Source organism: Microplitis demolitor, chromosome 2 (assembly GCF_026212275.2).
Source record: "Microplitis demolitor isolate Queensland-Clemson2020A chromosome 2, iyMicDemo2.1a, whole genome shotgun sequence".
NCBI lineage: Eukaryota > Metazoa > Arthropoda > Insecta > Hymenoptera > Braconidae > Microplitis > Microplitis demolitor.
The window spans coordinates 12,840-36,518 of record NC_068546.1 but is presented as its reverse complement, the minus strand read 5'-3'; the positions used below and the strand labels follow the sequence as shown (position 1 = coordinate 36,518).

The window sequence follows — 23,679 nt, the reverse complement described above, 5'->3', positions numbered from 1 at the left end:
TAGAATAATCAACTTTTTACTTGTGGAACAGTGCACGAAAATGAAAAAAAAAAACTTAAGAAAGCAATATATATGTTCAAGTAATACATATATATATATATATATATATATATATATATATATATATATATATATATCAGTCTTGACATTTTCAAATATTCTATTACTGCAGAGCTACGATAGGTTCATGACAGCCACAAATATGTAATAAATCAACTAATATATATCTTGAAGTATACCTCGTCTGTAATCGTGTTTATAAAATTATAAATAAGTATATATTGAGTTGTGCATTTACGACATATGTAATATAAAGAAGGTATATTTATTATTTTATATACATGATCAAGAGAAAAGAATCAGAAGAGGGTGGCACCACTGTATATGTCTGACAGAGGACAGAGGGAAAGGTTAGTTATATTCTCTGTGGAAATTGTGCGCAGCTTTGTGCGGTTAATCACTGAGAACGGCTGTCACTACGATATATTGATATCTTGATGTTTAAACTTGATCCATCGACCATGTAATAAACTTTATTTTTATTTTCAATATTTTTATTGTTATTTTTTTTTTTTTTTTTTTTTTTTTTTTTTTTTTTTTTTATATTTTCAATTTTATTTTTAGAGTATCCCGTAAAACCTTTTATTTTATTTATTTTCATCGGACATTCCGAAGGAATTAATTAAAATTTATTTAAATTGAAAAGTCGGATCATGGAGAAAAAAAAAATGGTAATAACTAATTGTAACTGCAGTGAGTATTATTTGAATGGATTAACGTTGAGTTGATAAAATTGTTAAGAGAAAGTGTGAAAATTTTTTATCCATAAAAAACTCAAGATAAGAATTTCAAAGACACAAGAACTTACTTAAAGGCGCGTTGGGCTTTTCGAGGGTGCAATAGAATAAAAGCATTAAGAAGAACAAGATGACGGAAAAGAAAAAAAAAAAAAAAAGTACGGGATTGGTGAATAGGAAATACGAGAAGTGTCGCTCTCGTCCTTCACGTTTTCCGGAGTAGAATATCTTGTTCCTTAAATATTTAACTAAAGTACTAGTTTTTCGTGTCCTTTTCTTTCCTTTTCGCGCTATTTCGATCTTATTCAGAGTTAAATCTGAAGGGTTAAAGCGAGTAGCTCTCTACATGGCTCAAGAGATTATCGTTTTATCGTCACAGCAAAATGGGCTCTTTTTCGCTTATAAATTACCCATTTGCAAATAAACTGGTGGAGATTAAAAAAAAAAAAAAAAAAAAAAAAAAAAAAAAAAAAAAAAAAAACAACGGAAATAAATTAAAATATAAATAGTTTATAAACAATTTGATTTGCTGTTGAATAACGAGACGATAACATACAGTAGAGTAGTAGCAAATGAGAAATAATAAATCGCACAATGAACAGTTCATAGCAAATTCGTTATTTCACAATTCAACTACCATGATTCTGGTTGATCAATTGCTCATGTGTACCGGTCAGTTATATGAAAAGTTGCACACCCTCTGCTATACGGCTGATGTCTAGGGCGTATTGCAATGGTTATGTGTATAGAAAGTACAGGAAGGGGCTGATTTTTCAAAGCTCACACAATAACCCCCGGAGTAGTCAACTCCATAAAGTTTTAACTTGTATAAAAGTCATTCGTTGAAAACGAGCGCAACATTATTACCGGTCAAACGCACACCGAAATATGTAAATCCCTGTTAAAAAAAAAAAAAAAAAAATAAAAAAAAAAAAAAAAAAAAAAAGAGGGTAAATCGAAGCAGTTATCCAGTGAAATTGGACTGTACGCTTGACGCAGAGAGAAAAAAAAATATCGTTCATTTTATTTTTCATATTGTCCAGAGAGATAAATTGAAGTGCTATGAAAAAATGGCTTAAAAAAATCAATACCCCAGAGAGTAAAGCTTACCAATTGTCAGTTAAGTAAATTATTTTCGATATGATGAATATGGCAATCATTACACCGATAAAAGCGTAATGGCATAACATCAATTTAATAAAATATTCAATTTTGTTTGAATAAGAAATAAAAAAAATCCGAGGGTTGTAAGCAACAAAAGAAAAAGAACCAAAAAAAAAAAAAAAAAAAAAAAAAAAAAAAACAATAAATAAATAAATGATACTATTAATAAGTAAGTATAAGAATAAAGGTATATATATAGTGTAAGCGACAACTGTATTCATCCCCAGCGAATTACATCCTAGTATTTCTGTCTATATTACTGGTGTCATTCCACGAACAAAGTGGGCTATAGAGAGCCGGTGTGTCTGCTGGTTGTCCACTTTGGTTTTATTTCTCGATTTGGTTTTAATCTCTCACGTATATCCCCAGAGATTTCCGAGTGTGAATAACAATTATGTAATAATTTCACAGAGCACCCCTAGGCACCCTTGCGTCCGCACCACGCCGCAATAATTCTATTTGAATTTTCCGGTTCCCGCAAGCGCTAGTTTTCAGATTTAAATTTACATAGACTGAAAAAAATTCCGAGCCCACTCGCGTATTTAATTCGATATGAATAAATATTGTGAAAAATAAAATATAGACAGTGAAAATAAAAATAAATATTAAAATATTGAATTTGAATTCTAGTAAATATAAAACGCTGATCAAAGTTAACGTGATAAATAATATTCAGGCAATATGACGCACATTTGAAAGAGCCATCAATGCTATTTTATTATCATTAAAACACAAAACTCAATCTTTATATAAATATATGTATAGATATATTTAAGACATACGCTCTTAGGTTATCGCCTTTCCTTTCATTTCTCTTTACATCTTTCGCGTCTTAAGCTCAACCGCTGTCTTAAAAGTTAAGCTCACGTCACACTTTATATATATATATATATATATATATGTATATACTTTTTCTGTCTTTCCTTTCGTTTCATTTAATTTTAAGCATTTAAAGCTCGCCTTTTGATTAAATAAAATACCCTAAGAAACGCCGGCAGCTAAATCGTAAAACACAAATTTTAAAATAAACATCAATGACATTTAAATAATTTTAAAACAAACGAACTCATGAATCTACTCGGGATTTTGTATTTTATAATAAAAAAATAAACTGCAAGTTAATGTCTTGACGTAAATATATCTCAAAATTCCTGGGACTTGTGATGTAAATAATTATTTGGCTTTTCGTGTCACCGATCGATGGTAAAGTTGAGAGAGAGAGAGAGAGAGAGAGGGTGCAAACGATTTTCTCGATAAATAATATATTATATACATATAATTTATTTAAATAATTTATCAGTTTAAATCCACAGACAATTTGAATTATAAAACAATATTAGTGAATAAACAGCCAGAGATAAATAATAATATTAAATATTTAAAGTAATTTTAAAAAAATAAATAAATAAAATAAAATAATCCATACACTCGGTACCATTGTATTCAAATAACGGCATGACCGTAAAGTTGGTTTATCTGATTTATACGATTTAGAATAATGCCACGTGCGGTATGTACGTATAAAAAGGGTGAATATGTTCTGTTTCCTGGTGCAAAACTCTCTCATGTCTTTCTCACTACGTCATACAATGAGTTCACTCACTATTTAATTGTTTTAATTTGCCGCTAAACACGTGCACCCAGTTATGTTTTAATGCTAAATTAAGCGACAGATAATGTTTTATTTAAACAACAACAACAACAAACATACATGCCAAGAGAATCTATCTTTCAACGACCGCCCAAGAGGTATGCGTGGGCGTGACAAAGGCACCGACGTTTCCCTAAACGGTTATCAGACAAACGGTACTTTTTAGCTATATACCTAATCTCATTTTTATTTCAACTATAAAACTATAAATTGCACATATGTACTCTTATAATTTAGCGACAATCAGTACAACTTAGATAAATAATGTCATTGTAAATTAACAAATTGTTTTTGTACAATTATTCAACTTTAAAACCAGATAAAATATTAAAAAAACTTTTTTCCTTTAAAAAATTTAAACTTTACTCGGTAATGTAGAATTTCTTTATACCGTATGTCTAGTTAAATTTACTAAAACCCTATAAAAATACTTTTATTTTTAATTAACTTAAATATATTTAATAAACTCAACATATATTTATATATAAATTGTAAATATTGATTATGGAAAAGTAAAAATTCAATTTATGGAAATAAAAAATAAGTGAGCATTATTATATAGGAATGATAAAAATGAAAATATCTATTGACGTTAAATTTAATAGCTATAGAAAAATATAAAAAAGAATAATGATTTCTCATATTTTTTTTCTCACATGAAAAGGAATTGATTTAGTAGCCGGTCACATGGTTTAAATGTTTGGTATTAAAAAAGAAAAAAAAGAAGAAAAAAAAAAAAAAAAAAAAAAAAGAGACATATAAATACAATAAAGGTTTACAGACAGGTCCTCCCTCTGCTGGAAACGTAGCACCCTTGGCAGGTAAATGAGGGGGCGACTGGTCTCTGTAAGGTTAAGCACCCTGGTGGGGTTCTCTGGGCCCTAAAGGCCTTATATGCTTGCCGATTGGCCGGTCGAACGAGCACCTGGCGGACAGCTGCTCGGCTCACAAATACTAGCGCACGCGCTCTCTTAACACAACATGATCACAGGTCTTGGTGTGTTTTCGTTAAGCAGCAGCTTATATATGTATACATATCTTATACATATCTCTCTATATATAAATTCTTCTGTATGTATACGGGTGCCAACGGAACTCGGAAGAAATATATATTAACATTTACCGTTTGAACGGCTGATGTTTTTCCAGTATGGGTTACTTAATAAAATTGTAAGACTGCCTAAACTTTAGCTAAATCTACTTACAACTTCAGTAGTTAGTAGTATTGCCGTATATTTTTTTATGGTATATTATTATTATTATTATTATTATTATTATTATTATTATTATTATTATTATTATTATCTTTTCTAGGCTACAACAAGTAGAATAATAACAACAGGTATACTACTGAGTGTTACCGGTAAAGTTACCACCAGTTTTCGGAGACAATAGACGTCTCGAGGATTAGTGGCGGATTTACCAACCAGTTCTTAGCACCGCAGTTTACTATTTTCTGTAAGCTGGGTCTTGACACTTTTGCATCATCCAACTTTTCTGTGTAGTTGATAAAATCTTTCCTCAAAAATTTTATATATATATATATATATATATATATATATGTAGTATTAAAAATTGTTAGTGTTAATTTTTCTAGCACGTGTACATTTATTATATAAATAATAATAAGTAAACTGTAGAATGTTTTTTTTTTATTTTTTCTATCAAGTTGAGTTGTAGGATAATCGATGTGGAGCCGAAAAAAATTTCAACTTGTCCTTGTACACTTAATTTGATATCTCACATACTTATAATATTAAAAAGCTAAAGACACACTTGTGTAAATAGAAAAAAATTTTAATTTTAACCAATATAACACGAAATTATAAATGCGATTTTGTTAATTACAAGATTAAAAAAAAAAAAATTAAAATTAAAAAAAAAGAATTTTAATCTCGTTGCCGTTACGTCAGAACATTAAACAAATCAAGAAAAAAGATAAAGAGGGAGGGAGGGATGGAAAAAAGAAAAAAAAATTTTTTAAATAAATGTTAGGATGAGCCAAAGCTCGAGAGATTATAAGTGTAATATAAGATAGAAACCCACAGCTGGAGATAAATGCTTTCCAGGGTTTGTGGTCGTCCCGTAAATTTTTTTTCACTGTACTCCGCCTTTTTTTACATTCGTAATTTTCCTTTACAGTGGTCCTGACTATTTTCTCTGTTGGATAAGAGGTGCCTATACGGCGGGTGGTTTAAACCGATGTAACATGGACCAACCGACCGTCCGACCAGAAAAATAGAAAGAGAAAGAAGAAAAGCAAAAGAACTAATAAGGGAATGAAAAAATGAAAAACAACAAGAACAAGAAGAAAGTAAAGTCTTCTCAACACTCAGGAAATGACCCGAGCAATGGCGTAGCCGAAGCTCGCTAATACCTTTTTCTTCTTCTTCTTCTTCTTCTTCTTGTTCTTATTCTTTTTCATAGTAACCACCACCAAGTTGTATTTGTATGTTCGTATGTATATACTTGGACTAGTGTTTTACCCAACGTATTATTTAAAATCATACATGGCTCCATGCCCCAATAGCCACGACATACCAGAATAGCTGGATATAATATTTTTTCATAATAAATTGTTGTTTCAGAATCGAAAGTAGACGTGATACCGAGTTACGAAGGGGGTTTATAAGTCGAGTTGTACAAATGTATTGCAAAATTATTTATAGTAAAAGTCAATAAATTGGCACTAGAGGCCAATTCTTATATATATATACTTGTACATATTATAATCCGTTTATTTCATATATCATACAGACATTATATATCACTTGAACACATAAAAAAAAATCTAAACTTTTAAAAGACACTGCAATCATTCGTGTGCAAGAATACTAAAAAAAAAAATAAATAATAATATTTATATACTATTAAGATAGTGTGGTATTTTGTTATGATTAAAGTTTAATATTTTGAATAGTATGATGGCAAAACCGTCGGGAGATCTGCGATCTAGAGTCAGGTACTGAAAGGTACCACTACTTTATGTGTATGATGCACACAATATATTTATGAAAAGTTTAAACTCTTAAGTGAGAAGGAAATAATATGCGGGCGTCTTATCTCAGACTCACTGAAATGTTCTTGCTTGGAAAATAACAAAAACACTTACACTGACTGACATTTTATTAAATTTTTAAAACAATATTTATTTTCCGATACATAAACAATAATAATGAATGAATGAGAATATAAAAATAATAAATTTATCGTTTTTTTTTTTTTTTTTTTTTTTTTTTTTTTTTTTTTTTTTTTTTCAGAAGCTTGTCAAGAAGGAAAAGGGTCCTCAAAGAGGACTAGAAATAATATTTAGAGGGTACTGAAGAAAAAAAATTTAATCAGTAGTTGGAGGATGGTTGATGGGGGTTAGAAAAATTTCGGTCTTGAAATTTTTCTCGGGGCCTGTCGGGTAGTCAAAAGACTACAACGCCATATGGCCCCGTGGTAACTTTTCTGCCCTTCCTTTTCCTTCCTTTCTTCCCTCTCTCATTTATTATTTATTTCCTTTTCTCTCTGGTACGCTTCACGCTTGACGAAATATTATGTACGTATGCATTCGGCACAAACTGCAGTCGCTTTTTGAATTATCCACGCTAGACGCTTTACATCAACCAAGGGACTTGGGAAACATTTAAAATTTTTTATTTTTCTTTTTCAAGTCATTGTAACCGATTTATTACGATAAATGTCATTAGTCAAAAAGTTTCATACCAACCCCAAGATTTTGAGGTTCCTTATAAAAAAAAGAAAAAAAAAATAATAATATTAATAATAATAATAATAATAACCAGGGCAACTTAAAAAAAATAACATTAACAATAATTACATATATAGATGACAGTAACAACATAAATGTTTCATTAACGATCTGGTGGAAAGGGACAGAGGAGATTCAGTACCGAGAGCTCGGTCATTAGTTGCAGACATACATCATTTGTCTGTCACGCCATCTCTCTGTTAAACACATACATCACTAGAACATTACAACAACTGGGACGGCATGTCGACATAGCACTATTCAACTTAATTCGAAAGATTCAACTCAGATATTATGATCTAGTTCGATCGAGGAGCTACAACTATTACATATACTAAGTTTCAACTATACATAGAATGATGGAATATAATTCATCCCTTTCCCTTAATCTCAGCATATGTATTATACCAACGAGAGTGTACAATAGTCATGTTGCTGATGACTAATATCTAAGACCAAGACACGATGAGTCGATGGGGTAGACATGTATCTCATATTAGATAGTGCATTGCTGCTATTAATACATATATTATGTATTATGTATCACACATGTTGCGTGCGTTACTCTCTTTCTCTCAGTAATGTCAGTACTCTCAGTATTCTCTGTACTCTGTATTCTATACTGGTACTGGTACTGGTACTGGTTCTGGTACTGGTATTGGTACTACATATAGTATGTACATATAGTGGAAATAGAGGTACCTAACATGAACATTTACCCCTTGTAGTCTCCACCCGACAACTCACCCCTTTGTCTCTGTCTAGGTCTTCCGCGATTGTGTATCATTGTCCAAACTCATGCAAGTTACACACAATCGTCTATGATACCAGATATATGTATATATAGATATCAACTTACAGCCCGGTAATAATGTTAATCTAGTTTAAATTAACGGCACCAATGTTCGGACTGAAATCTATGAGCTTTATAATAATATATCATATAATATTAGTATTAACATTAATATTAATATTAAATGTATTTGATAAATCTTGATATAAATTTTCATTTGTTCATCTGGCTATGAAACTTTAATACAAAGTTATTTCTTTGTACTGACCAGAATAGCGAGTGAGAGCCGGATATGTATGGGGAGAAGACCGGAAATTCCTCAAAAAAAAAATTTTTCTGGATTATTGTATTTACGTGAATAAGTATTTGGAAATTGTTATTTTGTACAGGGAGATAATTTAAACAGTTTATGGCACACTAACAACGTAAACGTTAAGTTATAATTATTTAAATATTACATAATTTTAATGTTCTGACAAAGAATTAACGTGAGCTAGTTTGTATAAAATGTTGATACCAGATCGATTGTTTTAAAATTTTGTCCTCGAATTGGCAGTTATCGTGTTGGCAAAGATACAATGCTTAGTGCAAATTACACAGCAACAATAAAGGTGTACCGTTATAACTTTAATAAGTAGCTTAATAAAATGTTGATAGAAGACATCATATAGAATAAAATGATAAAGATGGTATGAAGAATGAAAAGAATAAGAATAAGAATAAGAATAAGAATAACAAGAGGAACTTAGTTTAGTGTATGAAGAGGAAGAAGCATATGTGTAAGTCGAGGGCGCCACTCGTTTTCTTTTTAGTTTATTTTTTTTTTTTTTTTTTTTTTAATACTCTCTTACTCATAAAACTCATCTTGCTGTCTCGTTTCCACGGTGTGTGTTTGAGACCTTGAAACTGACGATCGGTTGAGAAAAAAAATAATAAAATATTTACATATATATATATATATATATATATATGGATTGTAATATGAAATAGTATAGAAAATTTTTTATGTAATTTATGGTTTTGCTGATAATCTTAAATAACAATCAACAGGGGAATTAAAAAATAAAATACTAATTGACTTTTATTATTATTATTATTTTTTAGTATCTGTGCTGCCCCTTTCCTCCCGTGGTTATAATTTTATTATCATCGTAACTGAATAGCTTTAAAAAGAGCAAAAGAACCAGAGAAATAGAAGAGAAGGGGGAAAGGGTGAGGGGAAAATGAAGATGAGGAGTATGGTTGTGAAAATAAATGATGGAATAGTTGAGAATCACTGAGATCCAGTCCATAAGCCAGAGAGAATAAACCGAGGAGTAAACTGTACTGAAATACATAACACAGCAGTACTGTGAAAAGGAGGGTAAAGGAGGGAGTGCGAGAGATAGAAAGGGGGGTAAAAAGCCTTATTTCTCACTCTTACTCTGTACATAACGTCCCTCAGTCCTCTTTAGATGATGCTGTAGTTCTGAAGCTATAGCTCTGGTGCAACCGCCTCCCCATTTCTCTCTCTCTCTCTCTCTCTCTCTCTCTCTCTCTCTCTCTCTCTCTCTCTCTCTCTCTCTCTCTCTCTCTCTCGATCTTTCATTGCCGCCCTTTCCTCCGTTAGTATACGGATAACAATGGCGTGCAAAGGAGATTAACAAACAGAATAAGCTAACGCATAATCGCATTATTTCTGGCTAAGCCGCATTTAAATTAGATAGAAATTCCATTTAACGAAATAATGCCTCCCGGATCACGAGTCACATCCTCCTGCTCCAAATTACTAACGCCCTCTAAGATCAAATCATTTTTCAATTGATATTACAATAAAACTGTCTGAATAATCTGGAAACAATGATCCGCATTAAACATAAACAAAAAAGAAAAAACAAAAAACTAGTTCATAACAGTGAAACAAATAAGTACTCCAAAGCTGATTAAACTTTTTTTTTAATACTTAAAAATAGTTAATGTTTGACATGTTAAATATTTGTAATAGAATAATTTAAAAACTCATAATAAATTAATTAAAAAAGTATCAAGTTGTTACAATTATTGGATTTCCGTTTCCACGATGTCAAGTTCATTCCTTTTATTTCTCCAATTGAGTAAATATAAAAGCGTTGAAAAAGGATTAAATAGGTACAGTACCAGAGTGTAATAAAAAGGAAAAAAAAGTTATTATGCGATTTAAAAACTCATCGTCGTTTTTATGTCAATGCTTTGTAATTCAATGTGCCAGTAATAAATGAACAACAAAGGGCTCTAGATTGTGTGAATCATATCAGTTATAAATAATTTTCCGGAAAATAATTATTAATTTATATATGTATAAATTTTTATTTTTATTTTTATTTTTTTTTAATAGTATATAGAGAGGGCTGTTACGTTACCTGTGGACCACCACCCACAATGGACTGGTAAGCTGATTGAAAGACGCTACCGAGCTGCGTCATTCCTTCGTCTTCCATGTGAAACATTATGTCACCCGGTGATCCATTGTTATTTAAATTATTGTTATTTCCCATTAACTTTTCCGTACTACTTATTTCTCTTATAATTGTGTTTGACTGCATATTATATTTATTACACAATTTACACTATCTATTTATTCAACTAAAAAATATTATTTAAATCCACTAAAATACTCACTTTCAAGTTTTTTTTTTTTTTTTTTACCAATATCAAATCACACATGCAATAACACTTTTCTTAATTTCTGACATTATTATTATTATTAATTTTTTATATTTTACTGAAAATTTCGAAGTACTATCACAGTTTAAATATATCATAACTTTCATATCTAATGTTTGATATTTAAATTCATTGTGCTGTCAGTTTGACAGGTACCAAGTGTCAATAGTTTAAAATAGTCGGTAAAAAGTGTCACGTGAATTTAAGCGAGATCGTACTCAAAAGGTTAATGTTGCAATGGGTGACAACCGAAAATGCTTTGTTGCCTTTAGTATTATATATATATATATCTTTTTTTTTTTTCTTCGCACAAGGTTCTATCAGAAAACGAACACGCGGCTGAAACGTCGGACACACATGGCGGCACGAGTCGCGTCGTTACAACGCTAAAAAGAATAAAAAAATCACAAGGATTGAAAAAAACACAAAATAACAATAAATTTTTTTTCTTTTTTGATCCCAGAACATCTGATGGCAAATAACAAAAAAAAAAAATAATAATAATTACGATTGTTTAAATTTATAATGAATTATTTCGCTCCAAAACACTGATGGCACTATGAATAACTTTTTTTTTTTACCACTCAAAACACTCATTGGCTACATCAATCACTGGAGGATCTATTGCTTTATAAATCACCGTCTGTTTCACTGATTATTTACATATATTTATTTATTTAACTAAATATATTTTATACCAAGTCATAAAAAAAAGACTAGATGGCTCAAATTAATAACATATATATTTTATTTATTTAAATAAAACTTGTGTGTTTGCACTATTTGCGATTGTATTTCCGCAGTGAGTCGAATAAAATCCCGTGTCAATATTTCTTGTAGCCCGGGTCCATATAAAATGCATTCACTCGTATCATAAATAATAATAATAATAATAATAATAATAATAATAATAATAATAATAATAATAACGTATTATTATAAATAAATGAAAAAAAATAAAATAATTAACGATAACTAAAATAATAAAACGGTTTGATTGCGATACTGATACGAGAGAGAAAGAGAGAATTGAAATAATAAAAAAAAACCAAGGGTCGAATCACATGAAAAAGCGACAAAATCTCATGCGGTCGAGGTACGCGACGCGACTGACGCTTTACAAGGGGAGGCAAACTGATCTTCCCTCCCTTCGTCGTCCAATCGACGATATTGCTCCCTCCAGTTTACCATTTCTCCCACTACAGGTCTTAAATGTTATATACCAACTCATCTCTCTCTCTTTCTCAAATACACACAACACAGTGAACCCCTAGTATACCGTAACTCCATCATTCTCCTCTTTCAATTTCGCTCTTACTTGCTCTTATACAATCACCAAATACTACTCTTCTCGCACTGGTGAACTCCCCCTCCCCAATCATTGGGTTGTTGTATCGCCACGTCTCTTTTGGGTTCGCGGGAAGTAGAAACAGCTAACCAACCCTTATACTTACTAAACTACTCTACTAACGTAGATGTAGATGTAGTTACAGTTGTATAGCATAGCGCAAAGGGCTCGTTTTTGCTGCCAGTATAAACGATCTACAGTTTTACTCTACACTTTGGATTTGTAACTCTCTTTTCTCCTGGATTCTCTATCCTCTGTTCTACACTACATCATAGAATACTACTCCGCAATGCTTCTTATTAGATGGTAGTTAGTATATATATATATATATATATATATATATATATATGTATACAATATATTCGTGGGTGTTTTGTATACTTAAAAATAGAGAACATAACCATTCTAAAAACATTGGCCCACTTGTTGAGCCGAAAAACCTCGAGTGATCCTACCGCCGATTGGCCGATTACCGAGTCGCCGAGAGCAGCCTCCTACTCATATGTACTTTTAAATCTGTTTTACCTTTTGGATTCATTCACTGTATATTGGCTTCACGAAATAATTATTTCTATCTGTGACAACTTTTGTCGTTTAGTCTGGTTATCAACCGCAAACTGTATAGTAAAAAATAAGGTTCATTAAACTTTAACCTCAATTAATTAACAAAGAGCTAACGAATGAATGAATGGATTTATTATTTTAGTACTATTTTATTATAATTAGTAATCTAACTTGGAATGACCAATGAGTAAGTAATTTTAGTGTCAGTCAAATGATATTGTGGATTGCGGGGGTAGGAGAAATTATAATTACCCAAGTTTTAACCCACTCTAACCCACTTGGCGAGCGACATAAGCTCCAGATTGACAACAGAGGCCACTTTAAATCCGCAACAACCAACAAATCTATATACACTTTACCACATCGACGCTTTATCAACTTATTTTCTCCAGGGAAATTTAATATGCCAATCTTTTACCCTATTTTATTTCATATTTTCAGACTAATCCCTTCATTATTATAATAAATATAATAATCAAATAATTGTTCAATAAACTATTACATATTATTACTCTTGCTGGACACTATTTTTTTTTCCTAGTCCCTCTGGGTCTGGGTAAAACCAGATGTTTATAGTCAAAAATATCTTTACGTAGAAAATTAATTTTATTTGTGGATAGAAAGTCAAATGATGGATTGAATAGTTAGAGAAAAAAAAAAAAAGAAAATAAAAGCAAGGACCCGTTTGTTAAATAATTAAAAGTAACCAATACTCCTGTGGCGCATGCCAGCCGTAACTAATCGTTTGACAATAGACCACCAGCATTTACCGAGATTTAAATAAACTACCTGGATCTCTTGGATTTTCTTAAAGTCATTGGTACTTGATATTATTGGTAGTAGTAAAACTAAGTGCTGACACTAAATCTTTACATACCACAAAAATTTTTAAAATTTTTTACTTTTTACATTTTAACAAGTGTCCATCATAAAGTGTCAAGAAGCCCCTATTGTGAATCTTATAATATGAGTTGGTGGAAATTAACAAGTATATATTAGTACAAACGGACCGTTTTCTTTCATTGAGAGAAAAAAAAAAAAAAAAAAAAAAAAAAAAAAATGGTGCTCACACACCAGATGCGGGTGCGCATAACCATTGAGAATTGAGGATATTCACCTGACCTGTGAATATTTGTTTCTTTTATTTTATTTTTTTTATTTTTCGAGGTTCAATGAACATGATATGATGAAGAGAGTTAATAAGTTAACAACGAATGATGATGAACAAATATAGTTTTATCATCATTATATTAAAAGGAATTTAAAAATAATTAGGTAACCTTGTATAACCAACTGTGTCAACTTTATTCCTACATATTCGATCTCCACTGTTATTCAAGTTACTTATTACGAACAAAGTCCGTGTATTGTGTGTGTATTTAAATAAAAAAAAAAAAGAAAAAAAAAATGAGAATGTTAAGAAAACGATATACAATAAAAAATAACAAAATAATGAAATAAAATAAAGAATAAAGAGAGCAAATACGACGTCAAGAGACACGAAATAGCGCGATAAATTTTTTAAGAATTTTATAATTTACAATACAAAGCAAAAAAAAAAAATAGTTATTGTCTTGAAGAAATAGGAACGCCAGCTATTGGATTATAACATGGCAGTAGGTTTGGTTTGGTTTACTTGATCCACCGGTATCCACGGTATCCACGGTATCCACGGCATCCACCAAAGGATAGTAGTAGTATAGGAGGAAAAGTGGTCGAAGGACTATAAGAGAAACGAGCAAGTAGTAGAGAGGGTGAACTCCGGAACACATTAACTGCAGAGCAACGAGGGGCACGGGAGCTTTCAGATGCTTTTCCACCCCACTGGCGTAAGTAAACTGAATGGAGAGCGGAATCACCCGAGCGATTAGTCCCACGCAGCATATAAGGGGAAAACGATCGTTTTATTCTGCCCTTATGCTAGCATCCCATACTATGCGTAGACTTTCTTTTCCCCTTAGACTATTTTAAGATTAAAAACAATAATAATAATAATAATAATAACAAATAAAATCACTTGGCACATATTTTCAGTGGTTATCTATTGTCAGGAATAAATATAAATATAATAGCATCAGATAAGAAAGTCGCGGCTTTCGTTTTCCATTTTAGGATGATTCCTCCCTTTCACAATACATTATCTTTCTCTCAACTTGCTGCTGTACGTTGGTATTTATAACCACAGCACACATAGTAGTAAGACCATCAGAGCTAGTACATACAATAAATGCTCATAAGAGTCATGAGTATTAGATTGCGTGCACTGTTTTCGCTCGCGCGTGTCCGCTCACAAGCCCGTTATGACCCGATAAGTCCACTGAGCAAATAAATGATCAAGATTCGTTACCAAGTTCTATATTTGGATTAATTCGAACAACGACAATGACAACGACAACAAAAACGACAACTACAACGACAATGCTTCTCTTTATATCTAAACAAATCCAATATTTTATTTATATATTCTATTAGATAAAAATATGCGTACACGTGTGCATGTGTATATTATTATAGATCTGTACAACCATGTTTGTAATTTTACTATTGTTCGTGTCATTGTTGAGATCGTGGGATGACATTAAGATTAAGATTTATCTAAAATAATCTGTTACCCGTTTGCTTAAATGTTAACGATATGTTTATTGATTCACTTTGATGATTTGAAACAACAAAATTATAATAATTCGATGGAAATATATATATCTATATATATATATATATATATAGACGGAAAATATGTTATTTAATTTTTCGGAATTGGATCCCTGATTGGCGACGCCATTGTGATTCGAGAGACAAAGAGGGCAGCAGGGTAGTTGTAGTTAGGGATTGGAAGGATAGGCGGGATGGGATGCTTTAGGGTGAGATTTAGTACCAACCACTGCCGCTTAGTTTATACCCATTCTCCTGTCCAACTACCTTGTTTCACAACAAATATATGTAACGCTTTATATACACTCGAGTAGTGCATGTATCAAACACAATTACGGCAATCACATTTTAAATGCACACGGCAAATGTTTAATCGTTTGTAACAGATTTTATTTTAAAATAATGTGTAATCACCAGTTTTATATATATATATATATATATATATATATATATTTTAGATTATTTTTCTTTCTGAAGCACGCCCCAAAAAATCCCGAATCGGTAGGCAGTTAAATTGGTACCTAAAAATGTAAAAGACTTTCGAGGAAGTAAAATTTAAAGCTAAAAGAAATACTCAAACTCAAGAGTCAGCGGTCTCTTTTATCTGTAAATTTAAAGTAGTTTTTTAAAAAACTTTTTTTAAAAGTACTCGAGTGACTCTTCAAAACGGGAAATAATCAAATTTCGGATAATGATCTAGATTTTTTTTAACTTAAACTTTTTTAGACATAAAAATTCTTTTGATTAAAAAAAAAAAACACATGATAAAAATTTGTGTAAATATATATGTAATAAAAAAAAATTTTATTTATATATGGAGGAATTTTTTCTCTGTATTACGTTGTTGATATATTTACATATGATGAAGCTAATTTACTAAAATATGGGGATATGATTCAATTGTTAGGTGTAGGGGAATATTTACTAGGTACATACATTCACAGACGTACACACACCACGAGTAGAGTACTCAAACTCTCTAGGGTAAATTTATTTACACACACGATCATGTGGGATGAATTCAGAGGGCTCAAATATAATTTCTTCGCGGCTTTTATAATTCTATTGTTATGTTTTTCTTTTTTAACTAGACAGTAACTCAGAAAAAAAAGAGAAAGAAAAAGAAAATACAAGTGATTTTAGCATGTTGGGTTCAGTCGGTAAGTAAACTAAAGCACGCACGCTAAGTAAACACGTAGGCAAGCGTTTTACGAGTTAACCGTCGACCCTTCAGTTTCATCCCCTAATATATATATATATAATACCGGCGACCTAAGCACCCTCAGGCCCTCGTCCTGCGTTCTGTAAATCGCAAAAAAGGATGGTCATATAAGTGTCACGTAGGCTTTCATGTACAACTGTATCCCAATGGCAGTAATCTATATATGTGCATTGAATTTATGTGGGCGCATTGATATATATCTGTAAAAAATTAAAAAAAAAAGAAACAGGGGTCCGATTTTAATTCTCTTTTATTCAAGCAAAAAATCTCTGTTGTGTCATTGAAGCGAACGCATCTCGAGTACTGAGCGTTTGTAAGGTGAGATCGATGACAGGGGATACGTCGGAATAAACCGAGGGCGAATTTTTGTGGGTGTATATAGTGCGCGAGTCAAATGGAGCGCAAGATAATATATATTTAGTGGTTAAGGGTAAAATTTAACTATATTAAAATAAATTATTTAAACCAACTAATAATGATAAATAAATGTTTTATTTATCCAACGCAATTAACACAGTAAAAGAAAAGTATACAAAATGAAAATGCTTGAATGCGTGTCCGCAGCTCAGCGGTGTATCTTGTAATATGTAATGTCTCTACAAATGAGGTAGAGACGGAATACGGAAAAATCGATCTTCGGCGTAGATTGCCGAAATTGATCAATCGTAATTATTGTAGCAACGTTACATATATATATATATATATAGGGAAACTTGTTATGTTAGAATGTCGAGAGTTTCCGAGTGTGAGAAGGTTACCAAATTGATTGTTGTTAGTTCGTTGTCTCCTTATTGTATGTTGTGGCAAATTCCCAACCATATGTCCACATAGCAATATGTCACGCTAAAAATCCTTATCTTTACTTTTCACAAGGGGATCTCACGCAAATTAACGTTCTATTACTCATTATATATTTATTATACTAGGAAATATATATATATATATATATATATATATATATATATATATATATATATATATATATATCTACAGCACCAGACTCTTTAGTAAATAAGTTTTACATGAACACGAATATTATTCGTTACAAGTTATCAAAAGTGTTTAAGTAAAAAAAAAAAAAAAAAAAAAATCATTTAAATAATTATGAGCATGTCTGTGATAATATAAAATATTAATGATGGATTACTTTATGATCGAATAACAAAAAATAAGATAACAAGGACAATAAAAATTATCCAAATGATAGAATCGGGCCACGAAAAATAATAAATGGTTATTCATATGTTAATTGTAAAACCTAGTTTGAATTCTCAGTGGTGTCATTAATCCCCAATAAAAATGAAACAGCCGCTCTTGTGAGTGAATGTGTATTAGTGAAGTAGCCGGTAATACAATGAAAATGAAAAAGCATCCCCTGGACAAGACAGCCGTGAGCCACGTGGCTTAGAGGGTGCTTATAGGACCACTCGAAATGCCAAATGATTTCGCAGGCAATAGATTAATTGTGGAGAAACATTGGATAAGCGAGGGTGCAAAAGAGGAAAAGAGATCGAGTATTGCAGATCGTTGCTCCGTGAAAATTCAATGATCCACAAGATTCACCGTATGGATATAGCGTACGTTCTTCTTTAACCCTTTCCCTTTTATTATATTATATTATTACACGTATACCGCACACATTATATAATATCTATATATATTGATGATGGAGATAGTAATGCGTCATGTCGACGAGTGTATGTTTTGTTTTCGGTATGTATTTAGTAATGCGCGTGCCGTTCTTATATTTCCTCGTCATAATGTCGAAATTATATTCTACTATATAAATATTATTATCACCATAATCCGTATCTTATTACATATATTAAATATATTATTTAGATCAATGAGAATATGAATAATGGTATTTCAAAATAAAAAAATTATTTTCTCACGGAATATTATAATAATTAACACCCAAAGCAATAATTATTAATACCGTCTAATAATCTATCGTTTAACTACGACCCAATTATACTATCGATATTCCAATAACTGCAGTTATTATACATAATTTATTGGGATAATCCAGTGTATTCAAGTTGGATACGCAACTATTCTAAACCATGTTTACCATCTTGGGATAAACGTAATTTTTTTTTTTTTTTTATTTGAATTACTTTCATCTAATTTATTATACAGATTTGTTATTAAAAAAAAAAAAGAATAACTAAGTAAGGTCAAAATATTATATGGTTTTAGGTCGTAGCAGGAATCTACCAATAGAAATTATGGATAATAATTTAGTAATTCGATATAATAGAGAAATGCTATAATGTAGTTTATAATGGCAATTAACTTATTGTGAATTCACAAACACAAACAATTCCCAGTTAATTTTGATATCGACAATTTAATACTGACTGATAGTATTGATAATTTGCATCTGCTAAATTTGAATATCAATGGTTAGAAATATAAATGAAAAAAAAAAAAAAAAAAAAAATGGAGAAAATAAGGGTCGGAGTCTGTATGATTGTAATGGTGATGGTGAAATGACCATGGGGAATTGGAGTCGGAAAAGTAAAAGTCTGTATGATAAAGAGAACGAGAAAGAGAAAGATGATAAGTGGGAAATCCTAGAGAGACCGACAAGGCGACACATTCAACTCCCGCGTTAACTCCAGCAACAGGTGTCCGTCAAACAGCTCGCGGCTATTCTAGGCACGCGATTCTTCCGTAATTGATTTGTCGTTGTCGACAAAACGGACGGCAAACGTTAAGTATAGTTTTCATTACTCAATTTCTCTAAGGATATTTTTTTATCAACTGCTTAATAAATTTTTACTCAAATGTTGTTGTTTTATTTACTTATTTATTTATTTTTTTTTTTGTATTTTTTTTCATTCCTCTTCGTACAGTTTAACGATCTAGTTGCATAATTTTCTCAACATAAATGATTTCATCGGAAGTCATAAACCGCAAAATTATGAATAAAAAATTTTATGTATGTATTTTTTTTTTTTTTAATTTTATTTTTAATACACAATAGCTTTTATATAAAATATATTTCAACAATGTGTATTGAAGCAGCATATAATTTAGTGAACTGGCGACTGTTGTGGTTGGTTAAGAAGATGCAAAATTAATGTTTGTGGTACAAAGATAGTAGAACAATATTCTATACACGTATTTTACATGTATGAGTATAAATATATGTATATATAGTTTGGCCTCGAAGAATTCTTCGAGGCCACACCACGAATTAGTATAAAAGTGAGCCAAAGGTTTCACTATGGCGCATGGTAGTTGGTGAAATGGTTGTACGGTCTGGCAACCGCAGCACGCGACACCATATGGTCAACTCTCGCACCCTACCAAGTTACTACAGGTTTCCGCTATTCTCCAGTTCACCGATCTTTCTCCGGTGATACCACCGACTTCTTCGCACGATTTTTATCGTGTACCTTATCCATATATCCAATTATCCACTCCCGACATACTAATACACTGATGTATTCCAAAAAAAAAACGTTGTTTCTTTTTTTAAATAAATAAACTTTCAAAGTCGTGGCGCCAATTTAATTAATAACAATCTTATCGGTTATCAAATAAAATTCAAGATAATAATTATATTGATTTGAATATATCGAGTATTATAACAACGACGCTCAACTTAATATTTTATAGCAGAATAGTGAATAATGTCACAAAAGGTGATAGAATAGTGGTTCACCCCTCTTGTTAACTAATTGCACTTACACCCCAAAAATTACAATAGGGGAATTTAAAAGCATCTAGGGTGGCCTCGTTCGCGTTTTGCCGCGTCCTTTTGTTCCACAATGTGTATCGATACTCATGGATATTATGGACCCATACACATTTATACACAATATAGTAGAGACTTATGACAACACATATTTATAAATAGAGAATGGTCAAAGAAAAAAAGCTTTTTTTTCTTATCATTTTAAAAGTTTCTTTTAGATATAAAAAAAAATTTTCTAAAAACGCAGCTCGATATCTCAACTCTACGAGACGTTCAAAAATTTTTTGTCTTTCCATATAAAAATAACATATGAAAAAAATTTTTTTTTGTTTTTTTTTTCCTCATAAAATTTCGAAAAAAATGTTTTGTTTTAATTTTGATACACATATTCGTGTAGGAAATTTAATTCTCTACAAAAAAAAAGCTTTGACATATTTTTCTTGTAATCTTAACAGATAAAAATTTATCAGGTCTTAAACGCTCGCAATCAAATAAAATCTAACAAAGTACGGCTTTAGATCACAAATTGTATTGCAATGGATCTGATCATGTAATAATACTGATTTCAACTACCAGTAATGACTTAAGGATTACGTTCCAGTCAGTTCTTCCTTGATTAAAAAGTATTATAATTGTAATAAAAAAATATATATATTATTTTTAGGCAGTTAGAAATCATTCCACATTTGGAGAAATTTGATAATCTTTCTGAAATCATATCAGGTTAAATTTAATTGAATTGCAAGGGTTTAAAAAGCCTGATAACTTTTTATCTGTTAAGATTGTAAGAAAACTTTATGATAATTTTTTTGTAAATAATTAAATTTCCTAGAAAAATTGGTATATGAAAATTAGAATAAAAATTACTTTCGGAGTTTTATGCGAAAAAAAAAAAAAAAAAAAAAAAAAAAAATTTATGTTATTTATATGAGAAAGCGGAAAATAGTTGAACGTCTCGTAGACGATATATCGAGCTGCGCTTTTAGGAGATTCTTTTTATGCGTAGAATAAGTAACTTTTGAGATGATAGGAGCAAAAAAAGCTTATATAAGCTAAACTCGTTAATTTTTTATTTTTCAATATTGACATTATTTTCTTTGCTATTACTTTAATATACTCATCTAGGTGTTGAGTTTGATGACAAACGTAAGCTAGTTAAGTGTTTTGATGCTACGACAATTATCAACAACAACATTATATGCCTATCTGTATTGGACAGTTTTAAATAAAATAACTGGTGTCGAATTTCAATGTCTTGTTTAAAGTTAAAAGCATGATCGAAGACGATGGAACAAGTAAGAGGGATAGAAAAAAAAATAATAAAATAAAATGAGTTTAAGCGAACGACGGAATTATAACTCAGAGTCAAGTTTGTTTGAGACAAAAAATATAGTCACGCTGTTCGTGCTCGAACGAAGAAGGGTCGCTGAAAAAAAGTTGTACGGGGAAAAAAAAGAAAGAAAAGAAAAAAAATAAAAATAAAATAATAAATATAAAGTTGAAACCAAGACGGAAAAGGACAAGTCAAGACCAAGAACACCATGGGAAAGTCCCTCCCGGATAAATTGTTTGCGTAGGAGTCGCATGCTAAAACGATTATGCTCGTAGATCGTTAAATCTAGTCCACAATAAAGAATAGCCACTAAATTTATACGATAATATTACTATTATAATAACTGTTTATAATTTTATTTTGGACTTACCCAGTGTTGTGTTGTGACCACTTCGCCGTCTGCGCTGTCTAAGCTCTACAAAAGAGAAACGATTATACATTTTAAATAAATATATATTTAATATACCATTTGTTATATTATTCGTACACGTGTAGGCTATTGAATATAATAGAGACAAAGCTTTATTAAATATATGTGTATTTTTAAATAAAAAATAAATGAAGGAAATTTGAGTCCCTTATGTCTAATCAACTATCGACTATTGATTTCTTGTTAGCAACAAAATAATTTATGATTTCGCACACGAGGTTTACTTTTGCCAACATAAATATACTAAATATTTAGTATGGCTGGTTATTCGCTAATGCATGTAACAAATCGTTACGCTTTGACTCATGTTTTTACACTCTAACATTTCCATGCAGTGTGTGCACTTATTAACTATCCACATATGCATTAAATAACCAACTTAAAAATTGTTATACTTACGTCTTTCTTTCTTTTGACGGTAGCGGCGCCTGTAAGATATAAAGATAAAAATCATTTTTATTTTAAGTAAAAAACTAAATTTAAAATAAATATTTTATTTGTATATTTATTATTTCCCAAGTGCTTCAAAGAAGGAAATATTATTAAGAATAAAATAAATTACCGGCTGAAGAATTTGGTGTCCGTGCGGTATTTCCAGTTGGTGTCGCAGGATTCGATGCCGACGTTGGGGTGCTTAGGGAAGGGGCCGTGACTCCTCGGGTGCCAAATGGAAAGTACGGTGAATCTGGTGGATATGTTGCACCTTCGACGTTTGTGTTACCGCCACCACCGCCACCACCACCGCCACCACCTCCACCACCTGGTCCACTGCCTGGGCCATTCGGCGTTGGGCCGAATGCACTGCCACCATACGTCTAAAATAAAATAATACAAATAATTAACCCTAACGCAAAATCTATATTCATTAGGTCAATCACTGATGTGATATAAATTATTCGCACTCAACTGGATAAACGGTACTATCTTTGTTGCACTTTAAATGGACAGTAAATGGAAACTTTGTCCAAGTTATCAAAAAATTCAAGTCTACTTTGCTGGTTCATAGAGTAAAGCATCGGGTCTGTGTCTTTATTTTGCGTTTAGAGATTTCATTTCAGAAAAAAAGCTTGGACAAAATTATCTGATAACCGTTGTTAAACATTTTTGTGGAAAATTGTAATGGAATATAGCACTTGACAATGATTCTACTCTAAATATATCAAAAATTTTAATTTTTTTTTAGATATTTTGGCAATAAATCATCAGTTGGATAGATTTTTATTTCTTATCAATAAGTGTTTAACGATGAGTATAGTGATTAGATATGATTATCAATAACACAAGAAATATTACCGAATTCATTTAAACTCTGTCATACTTCTCTATATAATCATATCTGATAAGTCTATTTACAAAGAGTGAAATAGTATACTATGTCGTATACGATGAAATAAAATAAATATTAAGTTACAAAAAAAAAAAAAAAAAAAAAAAAAAGAGAGAGAGAGAGAGAGAGAAAAAAAAGGGGTTTGATGATAATTTCATAGGATTTGCTACTTATTAAATACAACAATAGTCGGATGAGCACTCAGCAGATGCGGACCAAGACTTTATACTTATTTCAGGATAACTTTTCA

General features: G+C 31.0%; 1 protein-coding gene across 11 annotated transcripts in view; it reads right to left on the bottom strand.

Moving 5' to 3' along the window:
* LOC103578529 (transcription factor 12) overlaps positions 1 to 23,679 on the bottom strand; it is a 52,559-nt gene that overhangs the window by 19,955 nt on the left and 8,925 nt on the right. For 10 of the 11 annotated variants that reach the window (XM_053742902.1, XM_053742901.1, XM_053742904.1 and 7 more), the window contains exons 3-5: positions 22,665 to 22,917; positions 22,502 to 22,530; positions 22,043 to 22,087 (exon numbers count right to left, since the gene is read on the bottom strand). In XM_053742902.1, coding sequence (XP_053598877.1) covers positions 22,043 to 22,087; positions 22,502 to 22,530; positions 22,665 to 22,917 — 327 coding nt within the window. Of the gene's footprint in view, positions 1 to 10,540; positions 11,231 to 11,352; positions 11,961 to 22,042; positions 22,088 to 22,501; positions 22,531 to 22,664; positions 22,918 to 23,679 lie in introns of those variants that run through there. The other variant, XM_053742911.1, reaches the window with a different exon arrangement.